The sequence below is a fragment of the Protopterus annectens genome, chromosome 17.part0, assembly GCF_019279795.1.
Source record: "Protopterus annectens isolate FY-2018-M chromosome 17.part0, PAN1.0, whole genome shotgun sequence".
Lineage (NCBI taxonomy): Eukaryota > Metazoa > Chordata > Ceratodontiformes > Protopteridae > Protopterus > Protopterus annectens.
In genome coordinates this window covers 826,757,957-826,776,982 of record NC_056751.1, presented here as the reverse complement: position 1 = coordinate 826,776,982, position 19,026 = coordinate 826,757,957, and the positions used below count along the sequence as shown (strand labels likewise).

At 43.3% G+C, this 19,026-nt stretch overlaps 1 protein-coding gene across 1 annotated transcript in view; it reads left to right on the top strand.

Annotated features, from left to right (window-relative positions):
* The window catches only part of IPO7 (importin 7), a 2,167,557-nt gene that overhangs the window by 2,043,348 nt on the left and 105,183 nt on the right, over positions 1 to 19,026 (top strand). The window contains exons 18-20 of the mRNA XM_044059282.1: positions 1,018 to 1,238; positions 1,338 to 1,543; positions 7,858 to 8,061. Of these exons, the coding sequence (XP_043915217.1) occupies positions 1,018 to 1,238; positions 1,338 to 1,543; positions 7,858 to 8,061 (631 nt within the window). The remainder of the gene's footprint in view (positions 1 to 1,017; positions 1,239 to 1,337; positions 1,544 to 7,857; positions 8,062 to 19,026) is intronic.

The following is a 19,026-nucleotide window of genomic DNA, read 5'->3' as shown; positions in this document are numbered from 1 at the left end:
GAACTACCTTCCCCTCATCTATGGCCTTGGTGACTGTCTCGAAGAAGTCAACCAGGTTTAGTAGGCATGATCTGCCCTTAAAGCCAAACTGGGTTGGGTCAAGTGTTTGGAGGTTCCCAATGTCTTTGTTAATGAGTTCCATGATGATGCGCTCTATAGCCTTGCAGACCAGGCTAGTCAGGCTTATGGGGCGATAGTTACTAGGGTCAGTTGTGGCCCCTCCTTTGTGGAGCGGAATAACTGTTGCTGTGCGCCATTCTATGGGCACGTAGCCTGTGGAGAGGCTGAGGTTGAACAGTGTTTAGGTTGGGGGTTAGTTCGTTCTGTAGTTTGTGCAAGATGCAGCCTGGGACAGCATCTGGCCCCCATGGACGCTGTGCTTTTGGCTTTTGAAAGGACTATTTTCACCTGTGCGTCTGTGATTTCCAGGACACTAAACTTTTCCGGTATTGTTGTGGGCCCTTTTGGGGGTGAGAGGGGGGGGTGAAGTTTGCACTGACTCTATCTGCCAGGATGTTGGCAATATCAGTGGGTTCCGTATATTTTGTGCTATTTTGTGGTTTGGTAGGCATTGCCCAACTTCTCTCTTCTCCAGTTCTGCTGCGGCCCCCACCCCATCCTACCCCCAATACCAAGGCTGCTGTTCAAACCCATAATGCAGTCAGGGTCTGTGATGTAGAGCTAACTGAAATTGAATATTATAATTCTTTATCTGTCTTGCAATTGCACCTTTCTTTTCAAGTGAGTACTTAAGTGTGGTTATAGTATGGAATCCTGGCACAGATAGGTTATCCAGAGACCAACAAAGGAGCTGTGTGCATCCCCCAAACTTAGTCTTGTGATATTAAGTGCATTTGTATCAGAAAGGAATTGCTTTATCACCCCCTGTAGAAGGTTGTCTTGAAGCAGCTGAGATAGCATGCGTTCTTTTTACAGAATAGTACTTGTTTAATTTTGTGAGCATGTATGGTACTTTGCAGCATATTTTATTGTTTGTTTTTTGTTTTTTTTTTCCAGTGTATACCTCTGTTTGTTGAAGCTGCTCTCGAAAGGTTGACCAGAGAAGTCAAAACAAGTGAACTTCGAACAATGTGCCTGCAGGTTGGCATAGCTGGATTGTACTACAGTCCTCCTTTACTACTCAATACCTTGGAAAATCTCCGCTTCCCTAACAATACAGAATCTGTCACCAATCACTTTATTACACAGTGGCTGAATGATATTGATTGTTTCCTAGGGTAAGTCAAAGTAGGTTAATGCCTGTTCCATGTACCAGCAGTACAGTTTTTAGTTGATATTAAACAAGTTTGTGTAACCATTAATGTGTTTAATTTCAGGCTTCATGACCGAAAGATGTGTGTCCTCGGCTTATGTGCTTTGATAGAGTTAGAGCAGAGACCACAGGTCCTGAATCAGGTTGTAAGTCAGATATTGCCAGCATTTATCCTCTTGTTCAGTGGATTGAAGAGAGCCTATGCCTGCCGTGCTGAGAATGAGAATGACAGTGATGATGACGAAGACGGAGAGGAAGAAGATGAAACCGGTATGGTGTAAAATTTATATCTTTTACTATGAACACATTGAAAATTAGACTGGCCAGCTAAGGACTTTAAGCTTTTTGAGTTGTAAGGGTAACTGATTTTAGACATCATTCTTTTATAACACAGTAATTACCACTGTTCAGAAAATTCAGAATTGCAGTTTAGGTTGGCAAACTGTAGAATTTGGGTAAGCTTCATCAACATGATTGCATTGCGACAGCAAACCCTAAGGAACAGTAGCCTTCTTAACGGTTTAAGTGCACTTGAATCCCTAAATCTTATTTCAGTGACCTTTATTGGCTGACATATCTCCAGTCTGAAACTAGCAGCATTTGACAGGTTGTTCAGACAAAAGCCAATACTGAATCTTGTTATACCTTTTACCCATGGGTGGGACATTTGCACACCTGATATGGTGGGCTGCTTATACCCCACTCTTTAGTATGAAGGGGGGGGGGTTGAAATAATCTCAGACTTCGTATGTGTTCGTCCACATTTGCAATTTGCAGTTCTGCTCTGTTCTGAGGATCACAGTCCACAGAATTTTAGCTGGCACCCAGTTGACTTAAAATAATTTGAATGTTGTGCAGCAAAATTTGTAAATGTTTGGGTTTGATCACATGTTCATAAGTGTGTACTAGGCTAATGACCACTGGGGCTTTTTTAGGCCTAGCTATGTGTTTCAAATTTGACAAGTTATTGTACCCTTGGGTGTAATTAGGGTTTTGGGAGGTTAACCATTTATAAGCTGCCTGTTTCTTTAGAGACCTAGCTCCATGCCAGGGATGAATTTTCTGTTCCCCATCCAATTGTCCCAAGTTACACTTGGGATAAAGAGGAGCTCTTCTTTATGTGGATGGATAGCCTGTTCCAGGGAAGGGATAGTCACTGGGATACATGCTTCTCTCTGCAGCAGGGCCTGTTTATACTATAAGCAAAGATTCTTTAGAACTGCTAATTCTAGTGTGGTTGATTTGCAGCAAGAGTGGGGTCTGTGAACCCTTGTATGCCAGGCATTGATCTCCCTTCAACAGCCTGTAGGAGAGACAATACAGGGATAAGGCTGTGAGGCGGGCTGGGTAGGACATGTTTATGCCCCATATTGTATTGAGGGACCTTTCTGGACATTCAGTTGCACAACATAGAATATCCTCACTGCCCCATAGACAAATGTTGGTCAAAGACCAAGTTATTGTCTGCATATCCCCATGTCCCTGATTACTGACTTGACTGTGTGTTGTCAGTATGATGGTTACCAGGAGTGGCTGTCCTCCCAAAGAGTACTATTGTACATTTCCTGGCATTTATTTTACTCCATGACTGAAACCAGTTATTTGTTTCGGCCCTTCATGGAGAACATTAGTGTTTGGGGGATTTTGACTGCTCCTAATTTGCAGTCAGCTGCAAATTTGGTCAACCAGAGGCCCTTGACCTTTAGCCTTTGTCAGAAGTTAATGCCAAGCAGGAGTAGTCCCAGGACTGATCCCAGAGGTACTCTGCTGGTGACTGACCTCTTTGTAGAGTTGGACTCGCCAATTCTAATTTCCTGGGTCCTGTCTGTGAGCCACCTGTGTGTCCACCGGGTGACGTAAAGGTTTATACCTAACCCATTTGTCAATGCTTGAGTTGGGGTATTGTAGTAAATGCCTTGACCGGGTCAAAGTAAGTAGTGTGAACTATTTTGTTTTCGTCTGTTGCTTTGGTAGCCTTCTCAAAGAAGTTGAGCAGGCATAACCTGCCCTTAAAACCAAACTGAGTTGGGTCTAGTGTCTGGAGATTTTTTTGTATCATTGTTGATCATTCGTGATTTTTCATGGCTTTGCATAGGAAACTAATGAAATTTGGGGGGGTCTGTTGATGGCCCGTGTTTGTGCAGAGAAATGATCTAATGGATGAAATAATGCCAGGGTGTTTAGAACATAATTGTGTTGCTGGGTACTTTTGAGATGTGCTGTGCACTGGAATAAATCTGGTCTATATTACACAGTGGTTAAGGGTAGAAAAACAAGTGTAACTAAATAAAAGAAGTAAACTAGAGTGATTTTGCTGTGGGGTTAGCACATGTCCTTTAATAAAAATGAGCTTTGCAATAGTAAGGTCATTGTGATTGGATTATTCTCTATGCGGCTTAACCAGCAATAGGGGCATTTTTGTTGTGCTTTCCTTCTCCCAGTGATGTTTGACTGTCTGTGGATGTTCAAGAGCTAATTTTTTCCATTAGTTCTTTCTTGTTGAGCATTCATTTTGTAGGATCAGAACTTCCTTTCGTTTACAATCTAGGCAAAACTTATTTACAGACCACTTAAATCCATGAAGTTGTGTTAATCTGCATGTAATGCAAGGACATCTAGAAAGAAGATAAAAGGCAACCAAATTTTAGAAAGAAAAAAGGTGCAATCAGGCACGAAACACAGATATTTGAAAAGAACATAGTATGTTTGTGTTTATTTGGTGGCCTGCTTGCTGTACTCTGACTGCATTTTATTTTGGAGCTTTTTATTTAAGGTTTGATCACGTCTGTTTTTTCTCATTCTTATATTACGTTTGTTTTAAGTTTTCTCTTCCATTGGAGTTTTAAGAGGTCTTGGCTAGGGTTAGTTAAACAGTTTGTAAAGAGTTCCTTTGCAAACTGTGAATAACATCGGTTAGTGGGAGGAGCTGAGAAACAGCATTGCTCTTTTAGTTGGAAATCTCATTTAGCTGAAGTGTTTGGCGACCTGCATTCTATACTCTACCTGAATATTGCTGATCTCTGGCTGCATTTTATTTTTTTCCTCCCACCATCTAATTGTGTTAGTAAATTTGATGGCTTTTGAGTTGCCCACCCCTACTATAAATCTGATTTTGGACACTCCTCCCAGTCCCATTCTATTTCTCATTCTACTGAGTACAGAAAGATCATTTGGGAAGTCCCACCCCCTTAGTTTCTCAACCCTTGATTATCTTCTGTTTCCTCCCTTCCTACTTGACCTTAAAAAATGCAGTTTATTCAGCTGCTTTTACTGTATGTGTTTCGTCTTCCTTTATTTTGCTTTTGCTGCTTAAGTGTTCAATTGCATTTATTACTGCTTGTCATTAGCCTGCTTAAATTCTAACTGTTATGCTAAGCCTTTTCGTTTAAGCACTTGGGCTTCAGACCAGTTGTTTTACATTAGGAAGGTTTGTGGTCTACACTCTTGTGGAAGGAGAGGTAGCTTACATCCTTCTAAGTTGGGAATTGCTGGTTGAAGGCTTATTGTGCCTGCTTATTTGAACTTTTTTTTCTGAAATTGGTGCATTTTGCTGTAGCATAGACTTGGGTGCAGACCTGCTAAATCCAGCTCTGTATAACTCAAGCACTAAACCAGGCCATCTTTTGTTGGAGAGGGTTCCCCTGCATCGTAGTGTGGCAGGGGTGTGCAGTTCATAGGTAGGTACTTGGCTATTGGCCCAAGGACAACCCTAGCCAACAACGTTCCCTGGCTTACACCACCCAAGAAAGTTATTTTCCTGTGCTCCTGTCGATCAGAGCCACAGAATGATCCCTGGGGTGTATTTCCCGTTTCCCATCCACTCAAAATTTTTCTTGGAGTGCTAATGAGGAACTTTGCTTGACATAGATGGGTAGCTTGTTCCAGAGTATGGGAAGTATCCGGGACAGGAATCTATCCCTCCAGCATGTCCTTTTTGTTGTGGTGACAAGGTTTAGGTCCCTAGAGTGTGTAGCTTGGAGGGATGGGGATTTCTTTAGGCATAGCATGTCCAACAGCTCTGGGTTTGACATAGCTTTGTTAGGCAGAGATCACCTCGGAGTAGGCGATATGCTACAGAAGGGCCTCACTGAGACAGATGCCTGGTGTCAGAGCCATAGCCTCAAGCTCAATGCCAAAAAGTGCAGTGTCATCCCCTTTGGTAAAAACTCTGTACCCATGAACTACCACATAGGCAGCAATCTACTTAACACCGAATGTGTGATGAGACCTTGGGATCCAGGTGGACAATAGTCTCTCCTTTGATAGTCACATTGCCACAGTAGTCAGGAAGTCCTTGTACATGGCACACCTAATCATAAAAGGGTTCTCATCCAGGAAAAGAGAGGTCATTGTTCCCCTCTACTCGTCACTCATTAGACCCATTATAGAGTACAGTGCCCCTTTTAGAATGTACCTCACAAGACATCTGCAGCAGCTGGAAAGGCCACAGAAGTACCTCACAAAGAGGATTACTGGCCTCAAACAAATGCCCTACACTGACCACCTCAAAAAACTCCAGCTTTATTCCGTAGCATATCGCCTACTCCGAGGTGATTTCTGCGTAACATATAAAGCTATGTCAAACCCAGAGCTGTTGGACATGCTACACCTAAAGAAATCCCAATCCCTATTCCTCTAAGCTACACGCTCTAGGGACCTAAACCTCGTCACCACAATAAACAGGACACGCTGGAGGGATAGATTCCTGTCCCAGCGACTTCCTAGACTCTGGAGCAAGCTACCCATCTATGTCAAGCAAAGTTCTTCTTTAGCACTCCAAGAAAAATCTTGATGAGTGGATGGGAAATAGGAAATACACCCCGGGGATCACTTCTGTGTGTCTGCTGGACAGTGGCACAGGAAAATAACTTTCTTGGGTTGGTGTAAGCTATGGTACCTTGCTGGCTAGGCTTATGTAGGCCCTTGGGCAGATAGCCTAGTACCTACCTATGAACCTATGAGTAAATCTGGAGTCTTTTGAGACGGTCAGTGTAGGGCATCTGTTTGAGGCCAGTAATCCTCTTTGTGAGGTACTTCTGTGGCCTTTCCTGCTGCTGCAGATGTCTTGTGAGGTACATTCCAAAAGGGGAGTTGTACTCTATAATGGGTCTGAGTGTCGAGTGGAGGGGAACAGTGACCTCTTTTTTCCTGGATGAGAATCCTTTTGTGATGAGGTGTGTGATGTACAAGGATTTCCTGACTACTGTGGTAATGTGGTTATCAAAGGAGAGAATACTGTCCACCTGGGTCCCAAGGTTTCTTATCACACATTCGGCGTTAAGTGGACTGCTGCCTATGTGGTAGGTTCATGGGTACAGAGTTTTTACCAGTGGGGATGACCATGCACTTTTTGGCATTGAGCTTGAGGCCATGGCTTTGACATCAGGCATCTGTCTCCGTGAGGCCCTTCTGTAGGATATCCACATCATTTGGGGACTCGACTATGGCTCCTTGTTTGCAGTCCTCTGTGGACTTCTTTAGCCAAAGGCCTTCTGTGTTAGCCTATACTTCAGAGAAGTAGATGCCAAGCAGGAGAGGTCCTAGGACTGAACTCTGTGGTACTGCACTTGTCACTGGTTTGAAGTCAGATTTGGAGTCTGCAACTTGTGGGTTCTGTCAGTGAACCAGTTGGCAACCCATCTTGTGACTTAGGGATTTATACCTAGTTTAGTGAGTTTAGCTATAAATCCAGAATGGGGGATGGTGTCGAAAGCCTTGGTGAGATCAAGATAGGCTGTGTGAACTACCTTACCCTCATCTACAGCTTTGACTGCCTCAAAGAAGTCAATCAGGTCAGGAGGCATGATCTGCCTTTCACAAACCCAAAGTTGGTGGGGGCCCAGAGTTTGGAGGTTATCACTGTCTTCGAGTTTCATGATACATTCCATGGCCTTGCAGACCAGGCTCGTCAGGCTAATAGGGCGATAGTTCCCGGGATCAGTGGTGGCAGGTAATACATTTTCAGTGTGTAATAGTAAATGCTGTGCTTTACAGTTAGTACTGAGATATTCAGCGGCATCACATTTGTTAAAATGGCGCACTATTTACAGTGCAGCTTTTGATGTGAAAGCAAGAACAGTAAAATGCATATTGAGAAAGGCAGATGTGACTGCAACATAAATATTGTACCTGCATCAATATTTTATACATCTGTTAATGGGGTAAGCAACAGTTGTTCAAGGACACTTTTCAGGTATGGCCTGAACTTGTAGGCAAAAGGAAGCAAATCAGTGATGAAATTATGTAAATATTTTAACAACCATCTTCAGAGTTTAACGTTTGATAATAGATTAAAATCTTTGAAAGTCTTCATAGGTTGCATAGATTATAGTCTTGTCAATGTGGTGGAAACTTGTTGCCTCTCTGACTTCAGCTGCAGGTAGTGCTTATGTACTGAACTTGCAGGATGCAAAACTTTAAACTGCTCTGTGACATAGCATGAAATGTCTTGGAGTGGGCTGCTTTCAGTTGAGCAGCCTGCTTTGTGCGACTTTTCTTAGTTGGTCTGTGAAAGCTCTATGATGTAAAGAAAAGTACCTGATTCTGATGGTGGACTAATGGCATTTGTTAACCCTCTTTTACAGAGGAATTGGGTAGTGATGAAGATGACATAGATGAAGATGGGCAGGAGTACTTGGAGATTTTGGCAAAACATGCAGGGGAGGACGGAGATGACGATGAATGGGAAGATGATGCTGAGGAAACTGCTCTTGAAGGCTATAATACAGTAATTGATGAAGATGACTGTCCTGTAGATGAATATCAAATATTTAAAGCCATTCTTCAGAGTAAGTACTAAAAGTTTAAACAGCTTGAATGGTGTTTAAATGTAGTCTTCCTTTAGCTCAGTGATTTAGCTTTTGAGGATACATTTTCTTTAAGCACTGAACACAAAATCCTACATCTACATTTTTGGGTGAGTTGGTGACAAGCAGTATGATTTTAGTTGGCTGTGCCAAATTAAACATCTGAACCTCTGAACAAAATGTTTGAAAACTACTGATCTGATGTCATTTTCATTCATTCCTCAACTGTTGGGTTCAGATCCAACTCTGCTGCTTTTTCCATCTCATGGAACACTGAAGCTCTCAAGCATATCTTGTTTGTCGCCTTACTGTACAGATGTGGTCAGTGCAGACTCTTGGGTTAGCTAGCTGTTCATGAGTAAAAATCATCTAAAAAAAATATAATTTCTGTTCTTTATATTGCTATCGTCTCTTCTATCGTTCACTGGCTTGGAGCAGGGCATGAAATTTGAGCACCTAGTGGGCTACTTTAAGCAGAAATGGCGCTGCAGGATGAACCGACTGGGTTAAGGCACCGATGCAGAGCTTATCAGCACCATCAACAGTATCTTCTACTTGTTCCTCCAGAATTCTAACCGAAGCTGATGTGGACAAAATTAAGTGGAAATTCCTCTCAACACAGATGCAAATTGGGGGTTCTTCGGCTCTGACCCTATCAGGGCCAGAGACTTTTGTTAGTACTACCCCACCAATACTAGCTTCTCCAATCCAACCTTTGGTTTCAGAGCAGTTGGAGCCGAAGATTCTGGAGTCATACTCATTGGTATTTTAGACTCCATTGGTGTCTGAATGGACCGGCTCTGAGCACTTCTGAGCCAGATGACACACTGAGCAGTAGTGTCAGTGCCAGGTCCGGGTTTTTGGCATCAGCTCAAAATTGTTTGAGCCAACTTTGCTCCTCAGATTCAGCGTTAGCCCAACTCTGACTGCTTCCTTGGGTAGTCTGCCTTTCGGCCAAAGGGAGCCAGTGGGCCGGGAGCATGTCTTTCTGAGCTTTCTCTGAGGCATTCTGCTTTTGAGGTAGTGGCAAGAGCTTCCTGTGTTCCTAGAATCAGGAAGTCTCCTTCATCCTTGGCTCTGACTTCCCAGCACCATTTGTCTCTGCTTCTTGAGCCTCATCTTCCTGTGCCACGGGGACAGCCATCTCAGATAAGTCACCAGGATACCCAGGAGGGTATAGTAATTTCTTCCAATATTTCTCAGGAGCATCTAACCAAGGAAGTTCAAAATGAAACTGCAAGAGGAGGCACTTAGACCATCCACAAGAGACTGTCACCGAGGATCCAGATTTTGATGAGGGGAAGGGTTCCAAAGATCATCTGATGACGTCTTCTGTGGAGACATTCTAGAACTTCTAAAGCAAAGGGGGGTGGTTGGTCTCCTGACATCCCTTCGCAAGATGTCTATTCCTGGAAGATTTTGGACCTGGCTGCTGGCTTGTCTACCTCCTGGGTGACTCCACCTGCCAATGAGTTCATAAATTAAAACAAAAACAACTGGCAACTTCACTGAAGACTGAATCCACAAAGTTTAATGAAACGCTTTTCATCCAAATACTACTTTGAACGTCATCAGATACTAACATTTACAAAAATTCAAGTTTAAATAGTCATGTTTAACCATGATTAAAATCAGCTGGTCTCCATCTTAAAATTTCAAGGAACAGTTAAAATAGCATTCTGAACATAATGTGCATTTTCCTGTTCTTTAAAACTGCCTTATTTAACAAGCAAATTAATACATTTATCGCAGCAGTAATATGGTGAAAATTGTATACGAAAATTGTGTAAAAAATGTAGTCTCCATTTATCTAACCTTACATTATAAACATTTTCAAGTAAAAAAAAATAAGTGAAACATAATTTCTATAATGTTACTTCAGTATTTCATCTCATTAAGCTTTTCAGTTTTAAACAGCATACGATAGAACCACATATACAAACATATATATCGTAGTAATAAACACAAACTGGACAATGCTTTAGCAAAGCATACAGAATATCCAGAACATGCATTTAAATTCTGGATACTTGATCAAGTGGGCAGTAATCCAAGAGGGGGTCCATTCACCTTATTAGAAAAGTTGGAATTGCTCTGGCAAATTCGTCTCAATGCTTATAACTTTCCAGGATTGAACGACATGTGTTCTATCACATGCTGTTTAAAACTGAAAAGCTTATTGAGATGTAGTACTGTAGTAACATTATAGAAATTGTTTCACTTAATTTTTTACTTGAAAATGTTTATAATGTAAGGTTAGATAAATGAAGACTCTTTACATTTTTACACAATTTTCGTATATGATTTTCACCATATTGCTGCTGTGATAAATGTATTCATTTGCTTGTTAACTGTTCCTTTAAATTTTAAGATAGAGAGACCAGCTGATTTTAATCATGGTTAAACATGACTAAACTTGTTTTTTGTAAATGTTAGTATCTAATGAAGTTCAAAGAAGTATTTGGACGAAAAGCGCTTTATTAAACTTAGTGTATTCAGTCTTCAGTGAAGTTTTTTTTTTTTTTTAATTTCTCAGTTTTTTGTATCTTGGATTTTGGAGTTTTTGCCAATGAGCTCATCATTGATTTGATCTTTCGATGGACATTGAAGGAACCTGACACCATTGAGCCAATCCCAGTGGGACCAGATAGGATCCTGGCACCGCCAAAGGACAGAGTTCTGGAACAACGGAGTACCAGTTGATGTCATGGTTATAGCAGCAGCCACGAAGTTGGAACTAGAACAGAGTTCCTCTGTCCACCCCCCTAACAGGGAGTCTACTGGACAGATTTGAGAAGTATATATATGCTTCAGCAACCTTTGCCATTCAGTTGCTCAAGAGGGATTTGATTAAGGAACTTACCAAATCCCTCTCTGGGACGATTGTTTCTGAGGCAGAGAATATTACTTGCCTCGTAGTTGGCTATCCTAAAATCCATTTCAAACTCTGTAAGACTCATCTCATATGTAGCCAAAATTACCTCACAGGCGGTGGGTTCAGGCATTTCCATCAGGAGGCATGCTTGGATGTGTTTACGTGATTTTGCCGAGTTCTTCGTCTTCTTTCGCCAATTGTCCCTTTGACAGACGTTCCTAATTTGGCCCCAAAGTAAGACACTCCAGGTGTGAGCAGGAAGGTAAAACCCTGTCTGCTGTGGGTGCATGTTTTTTAACCTCTCAAAATACATTTTCTAGGAACCAATGAAGTAAGTGAAAAAATGTGCTTCAGAAAATCCCAGGGTCCCTTCCAAGATCCAAATGGAGATGGTTCCCCCAGTGGTAGAGGGGACAATTCTAATGGAAGATGCTGTCCATGCCCCAGAGGTGGTCTGCAGAACCAGGGGTCTAGAAATACCTTCTCTGACTGATCTTACCAGTGCTCCTGAACGGGCACCCAACTGTTCATCTCTGGAGGCAGCTGGGGGGTCATTTATCCCTGCACCACAGAGCCTGGCTAGAGATTGCAAAAGATTCATGGGTGCAGAGGATTATTTCCACAGGTTGTATAATGCCCTTTTCCCTACCACCCCCTTTAATAGTAAACAAAATCCCTGATCCACCCAATCAGATGCAGCAGTACTAGAAATAAACAAGCTTCTGGAAAAAGTCATCCAAGAAGTCCTCCCAGACCACTGCGTCTCCAGAACTTAAAAGATTCTTTAATCCCAAACTCTGCCATTTGGTCTCACCACAGCCTTCTGGGTGTTCACAAAGTGTATGGTGAGTAGCATGTCATCTAAGGCTAAAGGAATTCAGGGTGTTTACATGTTTGGACTGGCTCATAACTGCTTTGACCAGGCATCATCTGATCAAATCACAAGATTATGTACTCCAGTTATACTCTTGTCTGGGAATTACCATCAATCACAAGAAATCTCAACTTGAACTAACTCAATTAGAATTCATTGGAGCCTTGTTCAATATTGTATCTGACAGCATCTCTCCCTCTCAAGGATGTGTAAACCATTCAATTCCAGGTCAGAAAGATCATTCAGAGTTCTCCTTTCAATTCAACTGATCCTTTAAGCATTGTGGTCAGTGTCTACTGCTATTATTTTGGTGCCCTTAGTGAGATACCACGTGAGAATATTTCAGTATACCATAGTGACTCTGGTCCATTCTTCAACCCTTATACAGCCATCTAGATAACATGGGCTTGCAAAAATTATCTCCTATGGTGCATTTACTCTGGTCAGATAATATAACGGCTGTCCCTTTGTTTTCCCTCTGTCCAAGGGCATAGTGACACTCTGTCGCAAATTTTTCCAACAAAGGAGAGTATATGTTACACCTTTTGGATGTTCACAGACAGTTATGGTTTTATCTACACAGAACCAGAAATTTGAGAAAATCAAAACAGCTATATTCTTCTTCAGAATCAAAATTAGGCAAACAAGTTTCTAAAGTGACTTTGGCTTAGTGGTTAACTGATTGTATTACCCAATTTTTCTTAAAAGCAAGTCTTTACCAAAACCACCAAAATCTCATTCCACCAGGCCTATGCCAACTTCAGCCTTTTTATCTAGATCTTCATTGGATGATTTGTGCAGCTACAACTTTGGGCTAATCCTCATACCTTTATTACTCCTTTACAAATTGGGTCTGGTCTCTGGAGGAAGAGCCGCCTTTGACTCAGCAGTGCTCAAGGATATCCTTCGTTAGTCCTCCTGGGATGTAGGTAGTGGGGAAATCTGTCCTTATAGTTGAGGAATGAATGAAAATGACATCAGATAAAATAAATTATGTACTCACCATAACGTTCCATCGGAGTTGTCCATTTTCATTCTTCCTCAACTTCCCTCCCTCCAAACCCCTCTGAATTAGAATTTTGAAAGGATTGAAAGATGCTGAAAGAATCCGTGTTCCTTCGTTTGATCTCCAGATGCTGTTTTTCCTTACAGGCTTAAGGGGTGGCGAATAAGATCTGAAGTATTTTAGGTATCTGGGGCATTATGGGTAAGGGAGAAGCTCGAGCATTGATCCACGAGCTGGAAAAAGTATCTAAGTTGAATCTGAGGGGTCAGATCCGAACCCAACAGTTGAATGAAAAAGGACAACATAGATGGAATGTTAAGGTGAGTAAAAACTTTTTTGTTACAGATCTTCTCTAGCTAGGTGAAACATGACCATGTCTTCTGCTCAGATCACATTTCGTACTGCTAGTATAAATTTCAAGTGTTCACATTTGGTGTTACTCTCTTCCTCTTGCCTATGCACAGCATTCCTTAGACTGCTTTGGGAAGAAAGGTGTATATGTATCGGTCATTCTAACTTTCAGGGCAGTAAATTGCAAAACCCTAGGAATAAGTACCAGGGGGAATATTTCGGCATTTAATGAGTTTGATACAGGAGTTCTGAGGGTAAACTGTTAAATGTACTTGATTCAGTGGTGACTACCTTTGTCTGCTGCCATATGGTCAGTGGTTAGCGGTCATGCATGGCCATGTACTCAGACCATGCAGACTGATGTCAAAATGCAAGTTCATAACCCTCTCCCAAAGAGATGCTCTTTGGGACTTTTCATAAAGTTCAAATATTTAACGCTAAGGGTATGCAGTCAGTGAAACAGTTTTATGCTCCTATACTGAGATGTAATAGAAGCTTTTTTATAAGAGTTTGAGCTTTTGTGCCAGAGAAAATGGCAGTAGCCAGAAGAGGCTGATCAGAGAGCCCAAGATCCAGGAAAGAAATGAGACCCCTTCACTAAACCCCCCCCCCCCCAAATTCAGCCCATAATCCTTTCTCACCCAAATGCTTTTAAAGATAGGGGGAGCATCATGCCTCTCAACTGCACAGATTTTTGCAGAATGTCCAGATATTTGCCTCAGTTTTGGTCCATTTTCGTAAAATTGTGGTTTTCTAGCAAATTATTTAAGATTTAAATCAGAAAATGACAGATGTTTCAGTTTCAGGCTTCATACCCTTCAGAAAATTTGTGCTAATGTAAAACCTGTTCTATCTTACTAAGTTTGTAAGAGCAATATTTGAAAATTGTCCCTATTTTTGGTTCTTCTTCCCCCCATTGCGTGACTTTGTCCAGATTTTTTGTAAGAAGTTGAGAGGTATCGGTAGCATTCATCTTTCCCAGAGAAATGGGGAAATGTTACCACAGACACATGGGTTCTCATGGATACAAACTAGTTTCTTTCCTTTCTACTTTTTGTGGGAATTTCCCTTGTTACAAATGAGCAGGTCTACCTTCTCCCTAGTCTTGAAGGGACTTCTCCAGTAGGGGACCATTTAGCAAGTCATCACCAAACGCAGGTGGCACAGGGTTCTACTTAGGAGTCTCTGCTACCCAAGGAAGGGAGGATCCATGGACTTTAGTTTTCCAAAAAAAAAAAATCCTCTGAGTTCATATGCTGTGCTATAACCCTGCAGTCTTTCTGCATCTCCTCTTATTGAAGTCCTGATTGTAAACCCTGTGTTTCAGAGGTGCCTGTTTTCACATTGTTCACAAGATCAATGGACTGTTTCTCAGATTTATAGTGGGTGAATCCCTGTAACAGTTTACTTTGCCATTTGGGCTTCTGATCCACCCATTTGCAGGAACAAGGGCATACTTGTATGCCTGTATCAGGACAGCTGCCTCATTCAGGCATTGTTTCGCATGGAGAAAAGGAGACATTAATGTCCACTTGGCCATGGTTCCAGAATCTGCGTTTCCCTTGAATTTACCAATTTACCCTGTGCAACCCTCAAGACAAGTCATTGTCGTAGCAGCCTTACTGTACTCTAATAAAGCGTTTATTTTTGTAGTTCACTGCTGTAGCACTGACTGTTGGGCAGCTTCCAGCAGCCAGGATATTCCCGTATTGGAGACTTCACCTTCTCCCTAGTAACATCAGTACTTGGATGGTGTAGAGTAGTCAGCCAACAGCATCTTCAGTTCTTTTATTACTGCAGTTCAGTAAATGTCTGCTGTTTATAGTATCTTTGGTCTGTAAAGTTAGCCTGAAGCCCAAGACGAGAATAATTGCCCCAGTGTAGAAATTTACTTATTTCTTAGAACTTGTTATTGTAAATGTCAATGTAAAGTTAATTGTCTTCAGTGTAGAAAACAAGTTCTGCCCAGAGATTTTCACATTTTCTTGCTTGGATCTGCAGCACAAAGTGCCCAGCTGTCCCCACTGTAAATACATTGGCATTGGGCCTAGTCCTTGAGTTTTATGGAAAAAATATTTACACCTGAAATTGCAGTATTTGCATAGGCATATGTCCACTGTTACTGCTTCAGACTTCCCAAATAGGAAAAAAGTGCTTTAGGAAAGGGTACCCTGGATTACTGAAATTGTTTCCCTCTAGCAGCCCAGCCCTCCACTGGTTCATAGCTGAAGATACTACTGATGCTTTTGCAGGCCTACCAACTTAGTATCCAGTTACTGGTGCTTCCGAGATCTCTGGTACGTCCCCTGTGCAGGCCGGCACACATTTCATGTCCACATACTCTTATGCAGACGTCACATTGACATTTGGGCCCAAATTTGCTTTGCAGGTTCTTCACCAGTGTTGCTACAGAGGTAGCATGTGGCATTCATCATTTCTTATGTCGAGAGACCAGATTCACTGCACTGTCACCTACCCCACAGCCTGATGCCTGAAAGCCAGATTTATGCAGCATAGACAAGACTGGCATCAAAATCCAAATGTCTGTCTGTCTGTCTTGCCTTAGTTGCAAGTCTGAAGCCCAGTTCTCCCTGGTAAGTTCCCAGGACAATTTTAGACTGACACAGATTTTGATGAAATCCAGAAAGCACCTGAAAAAGGTCTTTGTAAGATGTTCACAGAGCTCTCCAAGGCAACTCTGCCTGCCTGAGCCTGGGTCACTAGTTTCATCCCTAGAAGTTCTTAGGTTATCCAGGAAACATCCTTGCAGCCAGATTCACAGCTTCCTGTCCATGAGCCATATCACTGCTACAGGGTCCTTGAATCCAGCAAACAGATGTATAGGATCCCATTGGTGGAGCCAGCATTGGTGTCTGGATTCTATTAAGGAGTCTGGAGCTGCATCCAGGAATCCTATAACAAATGGAGTAGGATCCTTCACCAGTTTGTAGAAAGCATGCACCTCAGCTAACCTGGCTATGAAGACTCTTTGCTGCTAATTTTATATGCTGAAATACTGAGTCTAGCCAACAGTTGAGGCAGAAAGAAGTGATACAGGACAACAACCTCAAGGAGATGCTGTACTTGTACATTTTTGGCTCTCTCCCAGCTACTCCATGAGGCTGTAGCTGTAACGCAGCATATGCTTCATGCAAGACTGGTTGCTACACAGTTTGTAGTTCAGGTGTATGCCTTACTGACGGTATGGCCACTTATGGAGGAAAAGGTGAAACTTGATGCCGCTTTGGATACAGAGCTTTTTGCATTTCAGCCAGAAAGTTTCCTAGGTTGCATGTTATCCTGCATTTTAGCAGTCCATGAGCCGGCTGGACATGAGAGCTGCAGTGGTACCTGAGGAACACATGATGCAGGCATCTCTACTTCTTACTGGCAAGATTCTCACTGCTCCCTTGTATAAGTAGGGGGATAAATGTGGGCAGAGAATATCCATCTGAACAAGTGGCTCCCACCAAACTGTAGACTGGGTCCCATATACCTGTAGTACTGTTTGGAAAGCCATTCAGGGGATCTGAATATGTTCTATTCCAGTGTTGCAGTATTCTGCATGTTGGTTTACCCTTCCTTTCGTGTACGTTCGGCCAGTATTCCAAAGTTTTTCAGGCCCTCAAGGTACGTCGGGCGTCTGACATGGCTGCAGGAATGTGGGCCATAAAAGTGACGTCTACACGCACCAGCCCTCGGAACTCTTCCGCCGTCAGTTGTATGCCAGGTGCTCTAGCTACTCGCCGACACCCGATTAGAAATCAGGTAAATACCCCGTTGGGGAACTTTTCAGTCCTTCTCTTTTTATAGTCTGTTCATGTCATCCGGAAGGGGCAAATGTAAGTGTGGCCAGCAGATCCCCCACAAAGACGCCCACGATCAGTGCCTTTTGTATTTGGGTAAGGAACACAACCACGAGAACTGCTCTATTTATCAGGTGTTTATCCCTAATACCCTATGTCGCAGTTTGCATGCTCTGAACCTTTATCTAGAGAACCAGCGGATCTGAAGTAGTTTACTTCATTTGGTCTTCAACATGTGGGTTACTGATCTGTATCAGATCCGAGCCGTCAACTTTTACTAACATCTGCTCTGAGCTCCAAACTCTTCCCTTTACCCATAATAAACCTCCACTGCCTTCCATCCCCAGATCTCGTTTGCCGCGAATAGCTTATGCAGCGTGATCTCTTGAACTCCAACTTTTTCAAGTGGGTAAAAACCTTTTGAATATCTTTTTTTCTTTCAAAATCGTTAGGTAGTGTTAATATAGGTTCCCCTTTCGCTTGGTGCGTCGAGTTTTTGTTGTAGTTTAGTTAGTAGTTTGTGAATTGTTGCTTCCCCTCCCCCCTCAGTGTTTTCTGTGTATGAGTGTGGTGGATGGGTGTGTGTGTCAGAAAGAAACAACTTTTTTTCCTGAATTTTCTTTTTACTGATAGTATGGCTGACGAGCCTATTTTCAAACGTTGCACTGAATGTGGCCATAAATTATCCCCTGCGGATGGCCCCACTCTGTTATGTGCTTGGGTGTGGCCCATCTGAGTGTGGACCACACTGTTTTTGCGGGCTTCAACCCCTGCACTTTTAAGGATTGGAAGGCCAAGTTGGCCCTCAAAGGCCTTCTTCCCCCACTTCAGAGACTGTTTCCTCATCTCCGGCTTTGGTCACAGCGGCTGGTGTGGCTGCCTCTCCTTCCTCTCTTCCCCTGGCTTCTCCCTCCCAGGCTGGGACTCCACCACCTGTATTAAAAGCCTGTGGGAGCAGGAAAGGGGTAGAGAGAGGGAGAGTGTCTAAGGCGAGGGAGAAGCAAAAGAGGTCTCCGGACCTCCCTTCACCTGTGAAAACGCTACAGATCCGTGACTCCCCTCGGCTCCGATCTCCGAGGTTCTCCCTGGAGCTGGAGGAAGAAACATTCAGCTTCTAGGGCCTCGGTACCCCGACCCGCTTGGTCGGAGTCTGTTGCCTTGTCGAGGTCCACGGGTCTTTGAGGGTTGATATGGATAAAAATGAGGTTTATCCCTACTCAAATCCAGATGGGGGGTTTTGCCAGCCCCCTCTCCCTCAGCAGGGGGAGCTCGCTTCCCTTTTTCCAGCCGATACCTCCTTCTCCGATCTGACCTTCGGGTTCGGAGTATTCGGCTCCAAGGATGGTTTTGGTCAGGGGGGTCAGCGCGGATGGTACCTGCTTCCTCCATGCCGACAGCTGCCTGGAGCATGTCTGATCCGACCAGCTCAGATCCGAGCCATTCTCGGAGCCGGAGCTTGGGTGTCTGATCTGAGGGAGTGGAACTTTTTTCATCGGCTCCGCCTTTGTCAGGCCAAGTTCCATTCCTCTGAGCTCTGTCCACTTTGGACCCGGCTCAGATTCTCTGACCCAGGGAGACCGGCCTCCTCATTGGTTTCTCAGGAGGTTCACCCTCCTTCAGCGTTCGTGGTATAAAGGGTTCTCTCTGCTGGATCGAGACCCCTGACTGCCCCCTCGGACTCCACCCAGACCACTTTGGCTCTGTCTATGGTCCCCATCGTTTTACCAGAGGGACAGCCCCAGATGGTTCCCCCTGAGGAGCAAGTGGCTTGTGAGTTCCCCCTGGAGAGCCCCACCAGAGAGATCTCGCAAGCATACATGCAAGAGGAGGCACTTTGACTCCCCCGAGTCCCTCACCGAGGACACTGGCTTGGGTGATGGAGAGGGTTCCCTTAGGTCACCTCTTGGGGATGTCTCCTTTGTAGACATGGAAATCCTGCACCAACAGGGATCTTGGTCTGCCCCCAAACCTTCTGACGAGTCCATGTTATTGGAGGCTTTCGGCACGGGCCCATTTACTTCCTGGGTATCCTTTG